The sequence below is a fragment of the Prionailurus bengalensis genome, chromosome B1 (genome assembly GCF_016509475.1).
Source record: "Prionailurus bengalensis isolate Pbe53 chromosome B1, Fcat_Pben_1.1_paternal_pri, whole genome shotgun sequence".
Taxonomy (NCBI): domain Eukaryota; kingdom Metazoa; phylum Chordata; class Mammalia; order Carnivora; family Felidae; genus Prionailurus; species Prionailurus bengalensis.
The window spans coordinates 144479655-144499777 of NC_057344.1; the positions used below are offsets into that span (position 1 = coordinate 144479655).

General features: G+C 37.8%; 1 protein-coding gene across 2 annotated transcripts in view; it reads left to right on the plus strand.

Moving 5' to 3' along the window:
• NUP54 (nucleoporin 54) overlaps positions 1–8665 on the plus strand; it is a 30759-nt gene extending 22094 nt beyond the window's left edge. For both annotated transcript variants that reach the window (XM_043572434.1, XM_043572435.1), the window contains 4 exons: positions 1003–1110; positions 5392–5511; positions 6037–6147; positions 8138–8665. In XM_043572434.1, coding sequence (XP_043428369.1) covers positions 1003–1110; positions 5392–5511; positions 6037–6147; positions 8138–8266 — 468 coding nt within the window. In that variant the 3' untranslated portion in view covers positions 8267–8665. The remainder of the gene's footprint in view (positions 1–1002; positions 1111–5391; positions 5512–6036; positions 6148–8137) is intronic.
• Positions 8666–20123: the final 11458 nt, after the last annotated feature.

Genomic DNA, 20123 nt, shown 5'->3' on the forward strand with positions numbered 1-20123 from the left:
AGCCCCACACCAGGTTCTGCACTGACAGCATGGAACCTGCTTGGAATTCTGTCTCTCTCAAAATAAATAAACTTTAAATAAAGAACTAATAATTTTAAAAACCCTGTGCCTTCTTTCTTGGGTTAACTCCTTAGATTGTTTTAGTGTTTGTGAATAAATACTAAATGGCAACCATTTCTACTTTTCTTAGTTATTGTTGGTTGAGAAAACCACTATATTATTCTTGCATCTGGAAGCCTGTCAACTTTTTAAAACTGGGGTGGAGAAAGTGCCTAGGTTATGTAATATAAAACATGGCCACCTAATTTTGTTCCTTCAGCATGACCTGTCACTGGAAAGTTCCCTTAAAAGGCAGTGGACTAAATGTCTTGCACAACCTTCTTCTTACCCTCTTTTCTTATAACATCTCAAGGCAGTGCCACAGAATGATTATGATAGGAACGGTTATGGGATTCAGGTTGGGTAGCTTTAATGAAATGAGTTTTTAACTCTGTCTGTAAGGTTAAGACTTCTGTTAAGGCAGAACAGTAACGATTTCAGGCCAAAGAGCACATCCATGATGCCAAGGCATAAAAATGTATTAGGTTGTATAATAAATATCCTTCCTTTCCCGTCCACTTTGATCACTCTCTCTAAAATATTCAGCACTTAATACTGGACTATACTTTTCAGATTGTCTGTTAAGGCCACTCCTGGATGTGACTTCATAGATACTTTTTCCATTCAGGGCCTGGTTGTTGGTCCTACACCTTAATATTTTTCAAGTATAGGTTTTATTTTTCTATACACTTTGCCTCATCACTAAATTTCCTAGAGCTCTTAAGAAGCCTTTGAATGGTACTTTTTAATTTTATGGGTGCATAGATGGGAAGAACTATAAAGACAGATGTAGAGGTATTTATATTTTGAAAGATGAATCTCTTAGAATCAAATTTTGCATATAAACCTGGTAAATATTTGTGATGTTTATACTCACCTTCAAAACTTTCTTTTGAAAAACAGATCATATCTGAAGATATTAGCGAATTACAGAAGAATCAAACCACAACTATGGCCAAAATTGCACAATACAAGAGGAAACTCATGGACCTTTCCCATAGGACTTTACAGGTAGTAATTTGGAATTTTTTTGAACATCTGTAAGATTATATGTGTGATGGTGCCGGATAGAGAAAAACACACTGAAAGGAAGGAATAGTAATTTGAAACTAAGTACCAAACTTTCTCAGTAAAATCTAGAAGTCAGATGAGAGGTCTCATAGGAGTGGGGGAAGAAGGTAAATGTATTCTAAAATTCACATCTTATTGAGAGGGTAGAAGCAGTGAAGAAGTAAATCATCTTGGAGCACAGAAAGCATGTATCTAGTTCTCATAAAAGTAAAAGAAAAATATTTGATTTTCAGTGCTAGAAAAGGGAGTATAACTATTAATGAAACGGCCAGATGAAAAAACAACAGTGGAACTTCAAAATTAACAAGAGGGAGTAAAAGCATGAATAGCAACAAAAACTGAAATTTTAAACTATCATGAAAACAGAAACGTTAGGTACCAGAATCAGTTGAATATATCAAGAGCTGTATGCAGAATAAAATTTGTAGCATTTAAGCTTTCACTTAAAAAAATTTTTTTTAAATGTTTATCCACTTTTTGAGAGAGATGGAGACCGAGCATGAGTGGGGGAAGGGCAGAGAGAGAGGGAGACACAGAATCAGAAACAGGTTCCAGGCTCTGAGCTGTCGGCACACAGCCTGATGTGGGGCTTGAACCCATGAACTGCGAGATTATGACCTGAGCCTGAGCTGAAGTCGGACACTTAGTTATCATCCTTAAAATACAAACGCAAAGAATAAGGAACTGGTACTTATCTTAAGAAGTTAGAAAGACTCTCAAGAGAAGCCAGTGAGAGAGAAATACAGATATGAAATAAGTGAAATAAAATTAATCATAGTACAGAGAATAAATCGAAAGCTGTTTCTTTGAAAAGATCTTTGAAATGGCTAAACATCTTTTCAAATTTTGATGGTAATAGGACTTTGTCAAAAGTAACAGGACTTTGTCAAAATTCAAAATTTTGAAATGGCTAAACATCTCATAAGGAAAAGGAGAAAGGAAACATTACTACAGACAACAGAACAGAATGAGAAAATACTGCATGCAATTCAGGGCAACAAATTTGGGAGCTAGAGAAAACAGATTAATTTTGGTGATTTCAATTTTGCTAAAAAATCATCTACATAGGTGCAAAAATCTTAAATGGACAAATATATAAATGAGAAACTTCTTAAAGATCAACCATGGAAAAATACCAAGGCCAGATGTTTAACTGCTTAACTTTAACCACTAAAGAGCTAATTCCTTTAGACAAAAGGAAAAACCTATAGACCATTTCCCCATTTAAAATCACTTTGAGATATAATTCACCCACCATACATTTCATTGTATATAGTTCATTTATTTAAAGTGTATATAGTTAGTGATTTTTAGTATATTTAGTCTGTGCAACATTGCCACAGTCAATTTTATGACATTTTCCTCACCCTAAAAAGAAACTTCATTCCTATTAGCAGTCAGTCCCCATTTCATCCCAAAACCCTGTCCAAGCAACCACTTTCTGTCTCTGTGGATGTGCCTGTCCTGGACACACATTGATAAATGGCATCAAGAGATGTGGTCTTTTGTGACTGGCTTCTTTCATGTAGCGTAGTATTTTTAAGGTTCATCTGTGTTGTAGCAGTAGTATTACTTCCTTTTTATTGCTGAATAATATTCCATTACATGAAAATACCAATATTCATCAATTCATTAACATTTTGGTTGTCTCCCCCATTTGGTTATTAACATATGTTGCTATTAACATTTGTGTACAAATATTTGCGTGGACGTGTGTTTTCATTTTTCTTGGGTACCTAAATCTAGGATTGGAATTGCTTGGTCGTATGGTAACTCTGTTTAACTTTTGGAAGAATTGCTGAAAACTTTTCCAGAGCAGCTGTGCTACTTTACATCTCTGCTTCTGGTACCCCCAAATAAAATCTATTCATGTACATTTCTAATAAATAGAGATGCAGATTATGCTAAGCGAAAGAAGCCAGATTTCAAGGCTACAAAAAGCATGATTCCATTTATATGATGTTATGCAAAAAGCAAAACGAGAGACAGGTAACAGGTCAGTAGTTGCCAGGGGCAGGTAATAAAGGGAGAGCAGTGACAACAAGGAGTAGATGGAAACATTCTGTACCTTGATTGTGGTGATGGTAACAGGACTATAACAGGAAATTCATAGTAACCAAGCACCTAAAATGGGTGATTTTCTTACATGTGGACTACACCTCAATAAATGTGACCAAAAGCAACGTAAATGCAAAAAGGATCCAACTATTTATCAAATCCTAAAGGAATATACTGTGATGAAGTAAGGTTTATTTCAGGAATGCAGGGTTGGTTTTATAACAGGAAATCTATCATAAAGGAAAAATATAGAGACTGTTACCAAAACGAACAGCAAATATTCAAAGAAGCAAAGCATTAAAATCCCTTTCAGAAAGTAATCCCCGCCCCCCTGCAGAAAAAGTAATATCCATTATCTTGGAGGTTTTCATAAATATAACAAGGTAATTAGGTAACTAATATAAACATTGGACAAGATTAAATTGTCTTTTTGCTGATGGCATGATTGTAATATCTAGAAAACTCTTATGAGAAAACCAGAGAATGTGGTTAAAATGGCTAGATACAAGATAAATGTACCCAGGGGCGCCTGGGTGGCGCAGTCGGTTAGGCGTCCGACTTCAGCCAGGTCACGATCTCGCGGTCCGTGAGTTCGAGCCCCACGTCAGGCTCTGGGCTGATGGTTCGGAGCCTGGAGCCTGTTTCCGATACTGTGTCTCCCTCTCTCTCTGCCCCTCCCCTGTTCATGCTCTGTCTCTCTCTGTCCCAAAAATAAATAAACGTTGGAAAAAAAAAAAAAATTAAAAAAAAAAAAAAAGATAAATGTACCCAAACCAGCATACCATTAGTGAAAACAGGAAAATATTATTGTGATGTAAAAATTATAAGATACTTAGGAATAAATTTATGAGAGAAGTACAAAATCTGAATTCGTCTTTACAAAATGACATATAAACCATATTTAGATGAGAAGATTTACTATCCACTTTATAAAGTTTGAAAATAATTTCCAACTTTTAAAGACTTGATCAAGAAATCTTTCAGTTCCTCAAGAAGGATAAGTGTTTTCAGAACAGCTTTTGGGGGAACAAAAAGGAAATAGTGAAGGGGACTTGAAAGACTTTAGAACCTATCTTAAAGGTTCTGTGACAAATCAGTGTGGGACTGGCATAAGATTGGACAGTAAAGATAAACAGAACAGAATAGAGAATCCAGAAATAGATGCCAACTACATCTTCATGTTTCATATGATGAAGGTGGTATCTCAATTCAGTTGGTTTATTTAATAAATAATGCTAGAGTAACTGGCTGTCTGGGAAAAAAAGAAACTGGACCTCTGTATCATACCATAGACAAAAATAGGTGGATTAAAGATTTAACTAAAACATTTATGAAGCTACATGCGTGACTGTAGACATTGGAGAGATTTTTGGCCAGAAAGCCAGAAACTGTAAAATAAAATTGGCTAATTAGAATTTGGCAGAGCAAAACATATCAGAAGCTATTTGTCAATAGTCATGTGACAGATACCAGAAAAAGAAAATTGAATTTGCAAATGGTGATTATTCGTACTATACAAAGAGATTGTTTTTTACCAAAAAATCTCACAGTATGGGCAAAAAATGTGTAAAGGCAGTTCATAGAAGAGCGAATGCAAAGTAGTTTTTGACTATTAAAGGATGCTCCTTTAACTTTTCAGGGAAGTACAGATTAGAGAAGAAATGTGAGCTCCATTCATACTCGTCAGTTTGGGGAAAACTTAAATAACTTCTTGCTGATAGCAGTGTGGGGAAAAGGGTACTCTCATGTGGTTTATGAATTTAAATTTAAAACAATCTAGCAGCTTTTGTTAGACTGAAAACATGTGCTTTTAAACCCAGCGGTCTCATTCTTGGGGGTCTAGATCAGTCTCTCTCTCTATAAAAGTTTATTACTAGAAACAGAATATATACCCCTCAATAGGAGGAATAACTGAATAAATTATTGGTTATTAATGCATGACAAATTAAGCAGTCATTAAAAACAAATCAGAGGCATGTCAATATTCTAATGTAGATTGCCTAATAAAAATGGACAAACCTAATCCAGCTCTCAAACTGTTAAGATTCCTACTGTAAGTGTATTCAGCTGGTTTCTTTCAACAAATAACTAAGAAAATTACTTGCATAACTAAAAAGAGACTCATGATTCTGTTGGTACTGTTGGTGGATTTTCTTTATATAGGTCCTAATCAAACAGGAAATTCAGAGGAAGAGTGGGTATGCCATTCAAGCTGATGAAGAGCAGTTGCGAGTTCAGCTAGATACAATTCAGTGTGAACTGAATGCACCTACCCAGTTTAAGGTAGGCATTTATAGGACCATAGAGCTAGAATTTGTCAGTCTTCAAAAAGAGGAATTATGTATACTTGCTTTTATTAAGTATTTTGTTCTCTTTAATCAAAACTTCTTTTTTAAAGTAGATTCTTAATGATGTGGTTTTGGCTTACATTAATGTTTCACATAATGTACAGAGGGAGAATTACACAACTTTATAAGAGTAGTACCCATCCTTTTAAAAGAAAAAATTCTCGGGGTGCCTGGGTGGCGCAGTCGGTTAAGCATCCGACTTCAGCCAGGTCACGATCTCGCGGTCTGTGAGTTCGAGCCCCGTGTCAGGCTCTGGGCTGATGGCTCAGAGCCTGGAGCCTGCTTCCGATTCTGTGTCTCCCTCTCTCTCTGCCCCTCCCCCGTTCATGCTCTCTCTCTCTCTCTCTGTCCCAAAAATAAAAAAAAATAAAAAAGTTGAAAAAAAAATTAAAAAAAAAATTCTCTTTTAGAAGTGGTTGCTGTCCTTAGCAGTTGTAATTTGACTCGGTCTTATTTTTAGGGCCGACTAAATGAACTGATGTCCCAAATCAGGATGCAGAATCATTTTGGAGCAGTCAAATCTGAAGAAAGATATTACATAGATGCAGATCTGTTACGAGAAATCAAGCAGGTAAGTGCACTAGGGCTAGGGTGCACATTTTAAAAGGAGAATTCACTTCACATCTGTTAGGCTTGCTATTACCCAAAAAAAACAGTAAATAACAAGTATTGACAAGACTGTGAAGAAAACAACTTTTGTGTATTTCTGGTGGTGATGTAAAATGGTGCAAGTGCTGTGGAAACAGTTCCTCAAAAAATTAAACATCTAGCTGATACATGATCTAGCAGTTCTACTTCTGAATATATACCTAAAAGAAATGAAAGCAGGGACACACATATGTTCTTAGCAGCATTCGCAATAGCCAAGATGTCGAAGCAACTCAAGTGTTCAAAGACAGATGAATGGATAAACTAAATACAGTGTGTATGTATGTATATATATGTGTGTGTGTGTATATACATATATATATATATGTATATACACACACACACACACCGTGGAGTATTATTCAGCCTTAAAAATGAAGGAAACTAACTCACTACAACACAGATGAGTCTTGAAAATGTTACGCCAAGTGAAATAAGCCAGTTTAAAAGGATATAATTATATAGTACACTTATACAGTGTAATTCAGCTCATAGAATGGTCGTTGCCAGGAGCCTGAGGGGAGGGAGAATGGGGAATTAATATTTAATGGGTACAGATTTGGGGAAGATGAAAAAGTTCCAAAAATACAGATTGTAGTGATTTTCCATAATGTGAATATACTAATGTTACTGAACTGTGTGTTTTTAAAAAGGGTTAAGATGGGTATTTTTGTGTCTTGTATATTTTATAATAAAAGATGAATTCAGTTAGTGGAGGCACCACAGTTCCCTACACCCTGCTACTCAATTTGTAGGTGGCAACAGCAACACACGAGAGGTCATTACAAATGCATAATCTCAGTCCTTACTCCAAACCTACTTAATGTATATTTTATTAAGATCAGAGTGATTTGTGTGTACAATTTGAGAAGTAACTTCTCTGTCCTCTATGCCCAACCTATATGTACCAATCATTGATCTCCTCAGCCCTCAGGGGACCCAGGTGGAGGTTGGGGTGGCCAGAACCCCTCCAACCACTTTTAGCTCATCTGGTGTGAAAAGTTTGGAAAGTACTGCTCTAGTTTATTTTCCTCAGTATAAATACAGATTGATTTAATGAAAGCTGTCTAACCAGTGACTGTATCTAAAGGTATTAAAATGGTAAATTTTGAGGAACATCTTAGGGCTGTTGTCATGGCCTGGGGCATTTTTAGATGGTTATAATTGTCACCTACAAATCCAGTTTTATTATGTGCTTTAGTTGTATATTATACAACTAAAATCCACTTTGGCTCCTAGGTTCTTGGGACATATACATCCACTTGATTATATTCCATTGTAAATAACTCCAAAAAGTAGCTGAGAAAGATTCCAGTATATTGATAGAGTGATTATGCAATAAAGTTTAGAATAATATGAACACTTGTTTTGGGACTGGATCACAGCTCATCACCTAGTTTAGGACCTTGAGCGGGTTTCTTACCTGCATCTCAATTTTCCTATCTGTAGAGATGCCGTAATGCATCCCCAAAGAGTGCTTAAAAAAATTTTGTTAATACCCATGAAGCTCTGAAAACTGCCTTAACACTTGGATGCTTTAAAATGTTAGCAATTGTAGTTCTGTTACCATCATTATATACTTGGTACTTCAAAACATGAAAACTTTTAGTTTTCAGAATTATTTTGCTAGTCCTCCATATCTGAATACCTTCTTGCATTATATTTTAAAAATCTATATCTTCTGTACAATTTCTATGGAAAATACTGTTTTTTGTTTTGTTTTGTTTACTATAGGTCATAGAAATGTGTTAGCACAAGCTGTAGTATGAAATGTTTTAATATGCATGTCCACTCTATTTAGAGCAGCTACCAAGTGCTGTATTGCTAGTAAAATAGTGAAAAAGTCCTTTTTCATGTGCATAGTTTGCAGTTTAATGGATTAATACATTAATATATATTTTAATTCCTTCTAGCATTTGAAACAACAACAGGAAGGCCTTAGCCATTTGATTAGCATCATAAAAGATGACCTAGAAGATATAAAGTTGGTAGAACATGGATTGAATGAAACCATCCACATCAGAGGTGGTGTCTTTAGTTGACAATTCACAAACTTATGTTAAGGGTTTGTGAAATGTATCTTCTTGCAACATCAGGCCTTCCTTAAGAATGAAACTGACCACATGGAAGGGAGAAAAAAAATCCTCTTCTGGCTTTTGAGGAGGTTACTGTCAAATTATTTTCATCAGATCTGAAATAACATCCACTTCACAGCTGTTCAAAGGTAGCCTTCGAAAGATTCATACCTGAAAGCTGTTACTGTAAAAGAGAAGTACATAATTACGAAAAGTATGTGCCGCTGTACATTTGGACAACAGCATTATTCTTAAAACTAATCAGTGTTTAATGATTATTCTCCATTGAGCCTGTACTCTGCTTTCCATAGCAAGTAAATATGAAATACCTACTTTGCACATAACAAAATAAACTGTGTAACTATTTGGCTGTTGGAGCTTTGTACTTCAGAATGTAAATGTACGTCAGTTTTTATATATTTGTGAATTCATCTGTGGGAGGAGTAAAGGAAATCCAAGAGTATTTAATGATTGTGGTTATCTTTTCATCCTATAAAGATTTGAAAATATATTTTTATATTATTTTACTTATTTGGAATTTACAGAACACACTTAAGCAATTAGGATATAACAGAATTACATTTTATCATTTTTGCAACTTTTTTTGCTTTTTAGATCTTTTTATTTCTTAAAAAAATGATGAAAACAAATAAATTCTTGATTGTAATTACTTTTATATAATTCTGTCTGATGCTTTATTTGGCTCTGGGAAAATAACCATGTCCTCACAGGTATTAAATCATAACCGCAATTTAAGAATTCTAGTCTTGAGTTTGATTTTTCCCTCCTAAGGAAAATGTATCAATGCTGATCTAGTTTGACTAGGTTATGGCAAGTAAAACTTATTTCAAGTATCATCTATGGTAAAGAATCCCCTGGGGCACCTGGGTGGCTCAGTGCAGTTGAGCATCTGACTTTGGCTCAGGTCATGATCATGCGGTTTGTGAGTTCAAGCCCCACATCCAGCTCATTGCTGTCAGCCTGTCAGTGCAGAGCCAGCTTTAGATCCTCTGTCCCCCTCTTTCTGCTCCTGCCTCCTTGTGCTCTCTCAAAAATAAACATTAAAAAAATTCCTTAATGTATCATTCGGAACTGAAAACACTAGAAAAATCTGAATTAGACATCATGATATGAAATGATTTTTTTTTTTTTAACAGATTATTTTGAACAATTTCTGACTACAAACTTCACCCCTGGGCTGTATGTTGACCCCTCTTGTAGTGCTTCAACTTTTCATTTCTGTCGTGCTTTGGCTTGTAATGAGAAGTGTTTTGAGAAACAGGCCCATGAATCTTGCCACACTGTGTTTATGGGGGTGGTGAGGGATGTGATACTTATCAAGAGGCCATCCTCTCAGATCTCACTGAAGGAAGTTCTGTCCAGCTGTAAACTAGGTTAAAGTTGTGTAGAAGACTGGGAACTTCAAAAATGATTCTTTCCAAGTTAGGTGCTGAAAATTTCCAGCCACTTTTGCCAAGTTAATGCCATGCAAACTTGCTATATTCTCTTCCATCATACTTTCCTACTCATTGTGGCAATTCCAACAGTCCCAAAAGAGGAATTTGTCTATTTTCCTGTGTTTTCTTCCTCAGCCAGAAAACAGGCAGTCAGTCCCATCCTCATCCATGTAGCAGAGTATGGAAGGAGTTTCTGGCCCTCTGTATACCCTCCTACAGTAGGGAGAGTTGTTGATGTAACTGATGAGAATTGTTACTCACTGAGCCACATACTCTAGTGGACAGACTGCGAGTCACGCATGCTATGTTCACTTCTCTTGCCTTTCGTTTTTTGTGCTCTGACACTCTTAGGCTAATTTCACAAGGTAAATACTCCTAGACAGGGCCAGTCAGCCTCCCAAGTTTCAATCCCACTAACTTAATGTGTTAAGGCAGGCTTATTACCCTTATTCATATAGGCTGTTAGATAACTGGACTTGGTCAAACTACAGGTGTGGTCCAAGCAAGTAAGTCAAGTTCCAGTTTGGGTGGGTAGGAGGAGGAAGGACCCAGTTTGGCCTTAGGACTAAGCTGTATTCTCCAGTGCTATTTATACAAGTTCTGTGTTTAATCTTCAACTGGCTAACAGTGCTTGCAGACAGTCGACTCAAAATTCTGAACATGAACAGAGGCGAACAGAAGAAAGCACACTGAGACTGCAGGGAAGATGACCACACAGGAGGATCCCATCCCAGGCCCACCTCCTCCCACAGACACACTGAGGATGCAACTGGCTCTGAAAATGACCTGAAGACTAGCAAAACAGCTCTCCTGCAGCTAGGGATATAAAAAAACCACACTGAGAAGGGTTCGGGAGGCGAAGATGAACCTGAGAACCAAACAGCTAGTGTGGTGACCCACAAGGAATGGAGGTCTTCCCTGAGGAGTGAGGGGATCAGACCCCACATGGGACACATGGAGTGCTTCCAACCCTGGAGACATGCACTGGGAACATGAGCCCCCATAACATCTGGCATTGAAAATCAGCAGGACTTCTCTCTGGGAGACTTGGGAGGGCAACAGGAAACCCATTCCACTCTTAAAGAGCCAGAACCCTGTATCATTAGGTTCAAGACCAAAACAGAGGCAGCAGTTTAAAGTGTCTGGCTTGTATCTGAAGTCTTTATTGACTAATTTTAGGCTACATGCTGGAGGGGAAGGGTTCCGTAGACACTTTCTTCATGAATGGACATGCTGGTGCACACAATTTTTCTTGCCCTCCTCTTTAAACCTAGCTGGCCAGCCGCTGGCAGGAGCTAGTATTTACACTCCATCTACTTGGCTATTACTGCTTACCTAGCCCTGGTGTTCTCCTGTGGACCTGCCCCAGCAGGCTCTCTTTGACAGTAGTTCCCACCAAGCAAAACTCAGCAGGCAGCCTCCTTGAAGCCCTGTGCCCCTCCAAAACCTATCCTGCCCCAGGAAAGCGGGGGGAAGGACCAAGCCCTGTCTTCCACCACACATGCAGCAGTTGCAGCCAGCCGTACCAGGAACTAACCCCACTCCATCAGCACACCCATTACAGCTACAGCCACACCTCTTAGCCACCCAAGCAGGGGACGAGCCCTGCACACCAGTCTGCCCACAGCAGTCATGACCAGTCATTGCAGCAGCCTTGCCCACCAGTGTACCTGCAGCAGCGGCAGCCAGGCCTCACATCCACCTGTGCTGGGGGCCAGCACCACCCACCAGTACATCCTCAGCTGTCCTGGCCCAGTCACAACAGGAGGGTGCATGCAGCCCACACAGGACACCCTCAGAATGCCTGGTTCTGGTGACCAACAGGACTATGCTACTGGACCCCAAAGGATGACTTCTATATAAGGTCACTACTTTCAAGACCAGGAGATGCAGTTGACCTACCTAACACTCAGAGTCAGACAAAATGAGACAATGAAAGAAAACAAACCTCAGAAAAAAACTACATGAAACAGCAATCTACTTGAGTTCAAAGTCATGGTGATAAAGATGTTCACTGGACTTTAGACAAGAGTGGATGAACTCAGAACTTCAACAAAGAAATAGAAAATACAACAACCAATAAGAGGTGAAGAATTCAGTACTGAAATAAAAAATACATTAGAGGGAATCAACAACATGTTAGAGGATGCAGTACAGATCACTAATCTAGAAGACAGGGTAGCAGAAACCACTGAAGCTTAACAGCAAAAAGAAAAAAAAATTTAAATGAAGTTAAGATTAAGTGAGCTCTGCAACAACAAGTGTACTAACATTTGTGTTACAGGGATCCCAAAAGAGGAGAGAAAGAGCCAGAAAACTTATTTGAAGAAATAAAAGTAGAAAGCTTCCCTAATCTGGGGAAGGAAAACAGGCATCCAAGTCCAGGAAGCACAAAGAAACCCCTAACAAAATAAACCCAAAGAGGTCCACACTAAGACACATAATAATTAAAATATCAAAAATTAAAGATAACATCTTAGAAGCAACAAGGGAAAGCAACTAGTTACATACATTGAAGCCCCCATAAGGCTATGAGCTGTCTGTTCACCAGAAACGTTGCAGGCTAGAAGGGAGTGGCAGAATATGTTAAAAGTGCTACAAGGGGGAAAAAAAGGTACAATCAAGAATATTCTACCCAGCAAAGTTATCATTTAGATTTGAAGCTAAACCAACCTTACAAGAAATGTTAAAGGGACTTCTTTAAGGCCATAAATAGAAAATTCTGAATGAAAAATATTTCACTGATGAAAGCAAACATATAGCAAAGGTACTAGATCACTTACAAAGCTAGTATTGTAGGTTAAAAGACAAAAGTAGTAACATCAGTTATATCTACAATAATTAAAGGATACACAAAAAGATGTAAAACAGGCCATCCTAAAACATGAAGGAGGCAAGTAAAAATGTAGTGCTTTTACAGTATGTTTGGATTTAAGTGACCATTAACTTATAGATCTAGATTACATAGAATCTAGATATTGTATATATACACAGAATATTATACATGAACATCAAGGTAGCCACAAACCAAAAACCTGTAATACATATACAAAAAAAAAAGAGGAATTCAAGCACAACACTAAAGAATGTCATCAAATCATAAAAGAAAGCAAGATAAGAAAAAAGGAACAAAACTACATGAAACAACCAGAAAACAATAAAATGGCAATTAAGTTCATGCCTACCAATAATTAGATGTAAAGAGATTAAATGTTCTAATCAAAAGACAAAAGGTGATAGAATGGATAAAAAGACAAGACCCACCTACATGTTGCCTACAAGATATTCACTTCAGACCTAAAGACATACAGACTGAAACTGAAGGGCAAGAAAAGGATATTCCATGCAAAAGGAGCCCTCCTCACCCAAAAAACACACCAGGGTACCAATACATATGTCAGATGAAGTAGACTTTAAAATAAAGACTATAGGCTGGGAAGATGGGGGAGTAAGAGGACCTTGAGCTTCCTTAGTCCCCCAGATACAATTAGATAACACCCATATCAGAATAAATAACCCAGAAAATGACCTGAAGACTTGGCAGGACAAACTCCACAACTAAGGCAGGGAACAGGCCACATCAAAGAAGAGTGAAGATGTGGTCTAGGAGCAAAACGGACCATACCCATCCACACAGCTGGTGGTGCAGAGAAAGCCGGAAAACAGAATTTCACACCAGGGAGCCCATGAATGAGGAGGACAAATCTCCATAATATTTGCCTCTAACAGTCAAAGGTGCTGAATATTTTGAGTTCTTAAAACCAGCAGGACTTAAAGCCTAAAATTTGAAAAATCAGTGGGTTCAGCTCAGAAAGCCTGGATGGCATTAGGACATTAGAAACAGCACAACAGCCTACACAGATACAGCTTAGAACTATCAAGTTGAAAAACAATGGGGAGCTGATGGGAGGGAGAATGATTTGATCATCTCATCATAGCCAGGAAAGACAAGGATCACAGGGAGAGCCCTCCAAGAACAAAGGACCTGGCAGGCACCATTTCCCTCTTCCACCCCCACCCCCACCCCAAACAATGGCCACCTGGGAAAACCAGCAAGGTGCTGACACTCCTTACCTTACTAGCACCAAGCCCCATCCTCCATTGCTTGGGTGGATCCGCCCTCCCCAGTCACATCTGCCTGAGTCCTGGTGCCATGGGCCCCTCCCCGAGAAGACCTGTGCAAACCCTGCCAACACCACCTGTCCTGATCCACCCGTTTTCCAGGACCTCAGTTCCCCATGCAAGGGGGTAGGTCTCATTTTGCAAGCAGATCACTGCACACCTTGCCACCCACAAGAAGCAAAGGACCTCTGAAGACAACTGAAGGAAAAAGAGGCCAAGACTCAACAGCAGAGCACACATAACACACATGGGAGACACTCCCTAAAGCACCAGGCATTGGGGAACAGGAGACACTGCACTTCAAGGCACCACAGGACATCTTCTTCATAAGGCTATTATTAAGAACAAGAAAGTAGCTGACTTTCCTAACACATACACAGAAAATCAGACAAAATAAGGAGACAAAAACATCTCCCGAATGAAAGAAGAGGACCAAACCACAACAGACCAAAATGCAATGGATGTAAGTAATATGCCTGATAGAGAATTTAAAGTAATTATCATAACGATACCCACTGGACTGGAGAAAAGAGCAGAAGACATCAGTGAAACCTTTAAAACAGATAAAAAAAAAAAAAAAAAAGAACCCATCAGAGATAAATACAATTAATGAAATTAAAAATACACTTTATGGAGGGGCACCTGGGTGGCTCAGTCAGTTAAGCGTCCGACTTCGGCTCAGGTCATGATCTTGCAGCTCGGGAGTTCGAGCCTGGAATCAGGCTCTGTGCTGACAGCTCAGAGCCTGGAGCCTGCTTCGGATTCTGTCTCCCTCTCTCTCTGCTCCTCCCTGCTCACATGTTCTCTCTCTCTAAAAAATGTTAAAAAAAAATTTTTTTAATACACTTTATGGAGTAAATAGCAGGCTAGATGAAGCAAAGGAACGAATTAACAACCTGAAAGACAAGTAATGCAAAGTGACCAAGCTGAGAAAAGGACAGAAAGAAAATTATGTGAGCTGAGAATAGTCTTAGGGAACTCACTGACTCTATCAAGTGTAATAACATCCACATTAGAGGGATCTGAGAAGAAGAGAGATAAGGGGGCAGAACATTTATCTGAAGAAATAACAGCTGAAAACTTCCCTAATTTGGGGAAGGAAACAGATACCCAGATCCAGGAGGCATAGATTCCCACTCTCTCCAACCCAAGGAGGTCTACACCAAGACACACAGTAATTAAGCTGGCAAAAAATAGCAATGAAGAAAAAATGTTAAAAGAAGTGAAAGAAGATAGTTCTATACAAGGGGGAACCCCCCTAAAGCTATCAGAGGATTTTTCAGCAGAAACTTTGCAGGCCAGAAAGGAGTGGCATGATATATTCAAAGTGCTGAGAGAGAAAAATCTGCAGCCAATAATACTCTATCCAGCAAAGCTATCATCCAGAGTAGGAGAGATATGGAGTTTCTCAAACAAAACTAAGGAGTTCATGCCCACTAAACCGGTCCTACAAGAAATAAAGGGGACTCAGAATGTAAAGACTCTCACCGTAAGTGAGAGTATGAAAAATAAACACAAAAGCAGTGAAAATAAATATTTCTGTAAAAATCTGTCAAGGGATTAAAAAAAAAAGGAAGTAAAATATGACACCATATAACTAAAATGTGGGGAGGACAGGAATAAAGAACAGGTTAAAACTTCAGTACCATCAACTTAATATAGACTGCTATATGCAAAAGATGTTATACACAAGCCTACTGGTAACCACAAATCAAAAACCAATAATAGATATGCAAATAATAAAGAGAAAGGGATCCAAGTATATCACTTAAGAAAGCCAAAACCGTGAAAGAGAGCAAGACAAGAATTAGAGAAAATCTACAGTAAAATCACACAAGTAACAAAATGGCAATAATACATGTCTATCAATAATTACTTTGAACGTAAATGCACTAATCAAAAGACACTGGGTGACAGAGTGGATAAAAAATAATAAGACATCTCTATGCTGCCTACAAGAGACTCATTTCAGGCTGAAAGACTCCTGCAGATTGAAAGTGAGGGGATGGAGGGGGTGCCTGGGTGGTTCAGTCATTTGGGTGTCTGACTTTGGCTTAGGTCATGATTTCCCAGCCTATTATGTTCGGGCCCTGCATCAGACTCTGTGCTGCAGCTCAGAGCCTGGAGCCTGCTTCGAATTCTGTGTCTCACTCTCTTTCTGCCCTTCCCCTACTCACACACTGTCTCTCAAAAAATGAATAAATGTTAAAAAAAAAAATGAAAGTGAGGGGACAGAGAAATATTTATCATGCAAATGGATGCCAAAAGAAAGCTGGGGTAGCAATACTTTTATCAGACAAATTAGACTTTAAAACAAAGACTACAACAAGAAACAAAGGACACTATATAATAATAATAAAGGGGACAATCCAATAAGAGGATGTAACAACTGTAAATATTTATGCACCCAATCTGGGAGCACCCCAATATATAAAACAGTAAATAACAATGTTAATAACAGTTAATAATAATGCTCATAAAAGAAATCATAGCAATACAATAACAGTATGTCCACTTACATCAATGGACAGATCATCTGAACAAAATCAACAAGAAAGCAGTGGCTTTGAAAGACACACTGGACCAGATGGACTTAACATACCTATTCAGAACCTTCCATCCTAAAAGAACACAATACATTCTCTGCAAGTGCACACAGAACATTCTCCAGAAAAGATCATGTATTAGGACACAAAACAAGTTTCAACAATTTCAAAGGAATCAAAGCCATACCATGCATCTTTTCTGACCACAACACCGTGAAGCTAGAAATCAATCACAAGAAAAGACATGGAAAGACCACAAATACATTGAGGTTAAATAACATGCTATTGAACAATGAATGGGTCAACTAAGAATTCAAAGAAGAAATTAAAAATTACATGAAAACAAATGAATATGAAAATACAACAGCCCAAAATCTTTGGGATGCAGCAAAACTGGTTCTAAGAGGGAAGTTTAAAGCAATACAGGCCTACTTAAGAAGAAAAATCTCAAGTAAACAACTTAACCTTACACCTAAAGGAGTTAGAAAAAGAACAAACAAAACCCAAATCCAGCATAAGAAAGGAAATAATAAAGATTAAAGCAGGAACACCTGGGTGGCTCAGGTGGTTGAGCATCCTCTTGATTTGGCCCACATCATGATGCCAGGGTCGTGGTGGAGCCTGCTTAAGATTCTCTTTCCCTCTGCCTCTTTCCCCTACTCTTTCTAAAAATTAAAAAAAAAAAAAAAGAAGAAGAAGAAACATTAGAGCAGAAATACATGATATAGAAACTAAAAAACAAAACAACAGATCAATGAACACAGAAAGTTCATTCTCTGAAAAGATCAACAAAATTGATAAACCTCTTACCAAGACTCATAAAAAAGAGAAGATTCAAATCAACAAAACCTCTAATGAAAAAGGAGAAATAACAACCAACACAGCAGAAATAAAAACAATTGTAACAGAATGTTTTTTAAAAACCTACATGCCAACAGACTAGACAACTTAGAAGAAATGAATTAATTCCTAGAAACATATAACCTACCAAAACTGAATCAAGAAAAAATAGAAAATGTGAGCAAACAATTATTGGCAATGAAATTGAATCAGTAATCAAAAAACTCCCAAAAAATAAAAGTCCAGGACCAGATGGCTTCACAGGAAAATTCTACCAAACACTTAAAGAAGAGTTAATATCCATTTTTCTTGACCTATTCCAAAAAATACAAGAGGAAGGAAAACTTCCATATTCAGTCTATGAGGCTAGTATCACCCTGATACCAAAACCAGATAAAGACACTACAAAAAAGAAAACTAGAGGACAATAACTCTCATAAATATAGATGCAAAAAATCATCAACAAAATCCTGGGAAACTGAATCCAACAATACATTAAAAGATATACCAGGATCAAGCTGGATTTATCCCAGAGATTCAAGGGTGGTTCAATATTTGCAGGACAATCAACATGATATGTCACATCAAGAAGAAAAAGGATGAAAACTGTATGATCATTTCAACACATGCAGAAAAAAGTATTTGACAAAGTACAACATCCATTCATGACAAAAACCCTCAACAAAATCGGCCTAAAAGGTACATACCTCAACATAATAAAGACCTTCTATGAAAAAGCCACACCCAACATCATATTCAATGGTGAAAAATGGAGAGCTTTTCTCCCTCAAGGTCAGGGAACAGACAAGAATGTCCACTTTCAGGGCGCCTGCCTAGCTCAGTCGGTTAAGCATCTGACTTCAGCTCAGGTCACGATCTCACAGTCCGCGAGTTCGAGCCCCACATCGGGCTCTGGGCTGATGGCTCAGAGCCTGCAGCTTGCTTCCGATTCTGCATCTCCCTCTCTCTCTGCCCCTCCCCTGTTCATGCTCTGTCTCTGTCTCAAAAATAAATAAACATTAAAAAAAAAATTAAAAAAAAAAAAAAAAAGAATGTGCACTTTCACCATTTTTATTCAGTACAATAGTGGAAGTCCTACCCACCGCAATCAGACAACGAAAAGAAATAAAAGGTATCCATGGTAAAGAAGAAGTAAAGCTTTCACTATTTGCAGATGACATGACAGTATATGTAGAAAACCCTAAAGACTCCATCAGAAAACTACTAGAACTGATAAATTAATTCAGTAGTCACAGGATACAAAATCAAGGTACAGAAATTTGTTGCTGTCCTATATACTAAAAATGAGACATCAGAAAGTGAAATTAAGAAAACAATCCCATTAACAACTGCACCAAAAAAATGATAAAATATCTAGGAATAAACTTAAGAGGTGAGAGATCTGTGCTCTGAAAACCATGAAAAACTGCTGAAAGAAATTAAAGATGATGCAAAGAAATGGAAAGAAATTCCATGCTCTGGATTGGATGAATAAATACTGTTAAAACGTCTATGCTACCCAAAGCAATCTACAGATTTAATACAATCCCTACCAAAATACCACCAGCATTTTTCACAGAGCTAGAACAAACAATCCTAAAATTTGTATGGAACACAAAAAACCCTGAATAGCAAAAGCAGTCTTGAAAAAGAAAAACAAAACCAGAGGTATCACACTTCCAGATTTCAAGTTTTATTACAAAGTGGCAGTAATTAAAACAGTATGGCATAAAAACAGACATACATAAGAATGGAAAAGAACAGAAAATCCAGAAATAAACCCACAAGTATATGGTCAATTTATCTTCAACAAAGGAGGAATGAATATGGGAAAGAGTCTTTCAACAAATGGTGCTGGGAAAACTGGAAATATGCAAAAGAATGAAAATGAACCACTTTCTTTCACCAGACACAAAAATAAACTCAAAATGGATTAAAGACCTAAATGTGAGACCTGAAACAAAAGTCCTTGAAGAGAGCATAGGCAGTAATTTCTGATATCAGCCGTAGCAGTATTTTTCTAGATATATCTTCTTAAGCAAGGGAAGTAAAAGGAAACATGAACTGTTGGGACTTCATCAAAATAAAAACCTTCTTCAACAGTGAAGGAAACAATAAAACTAAAAGGCAAACTACTGAATGGGAGAAGATATTTGCAAAATATCATATCCAATAAACAGTGTCTAAAATATATAAACAATGGATCCAACTCAATACCCCAAAAACAAATAATCTAATTAAAAAATGGGCAGAAGGGGGCACCTGGGTGTCTCAGTCAGTTAAGCGTCTGACTTCAGCTCAGGTCATGATCTCACAGTTCGTGAGTTCGAGCCTGGCATCAGACTCTGTGCTGACAGCTCAGAGCCTGGAGCCTGCTTCAGATTCTGTCTCCCTCTCTCTCTGCCCCTCCCCTGCTCATGCTCTGTCTCTGTCTCTGAACAGTAAATAAATGTTAAAAAAAAAGAAAAAAAAAGAAAAAAAATGGGCAGAAGACATGATCAGACATTTCTTCAAAGAAGACATACAGATGGCCAACAGACACCTGAAAAGACGCTCAACATCACTCATCATCAGGGAAATGCAAATCAAAACCACAATGAGATATCACCTCACACCTCTCAGAATGGCTAAAATCAAAAACACATGAAACCGTGTCAGTGAGGAGGTGGAGAAAAAGGAACTCTCTTGTGTTGGTGGGAACACAAATTGGTGCAACTGTTGTTGAAAACAGTATGGATGTTCCCCAAAAAATTAAAAAATAGAACTATCCTAAGATCGAGGAATTGCACTACTGGGTATTTATCCGAAGAATACAAAACCACTAATTCAAAGGGATACATGCACCCCTATGTTTATTGC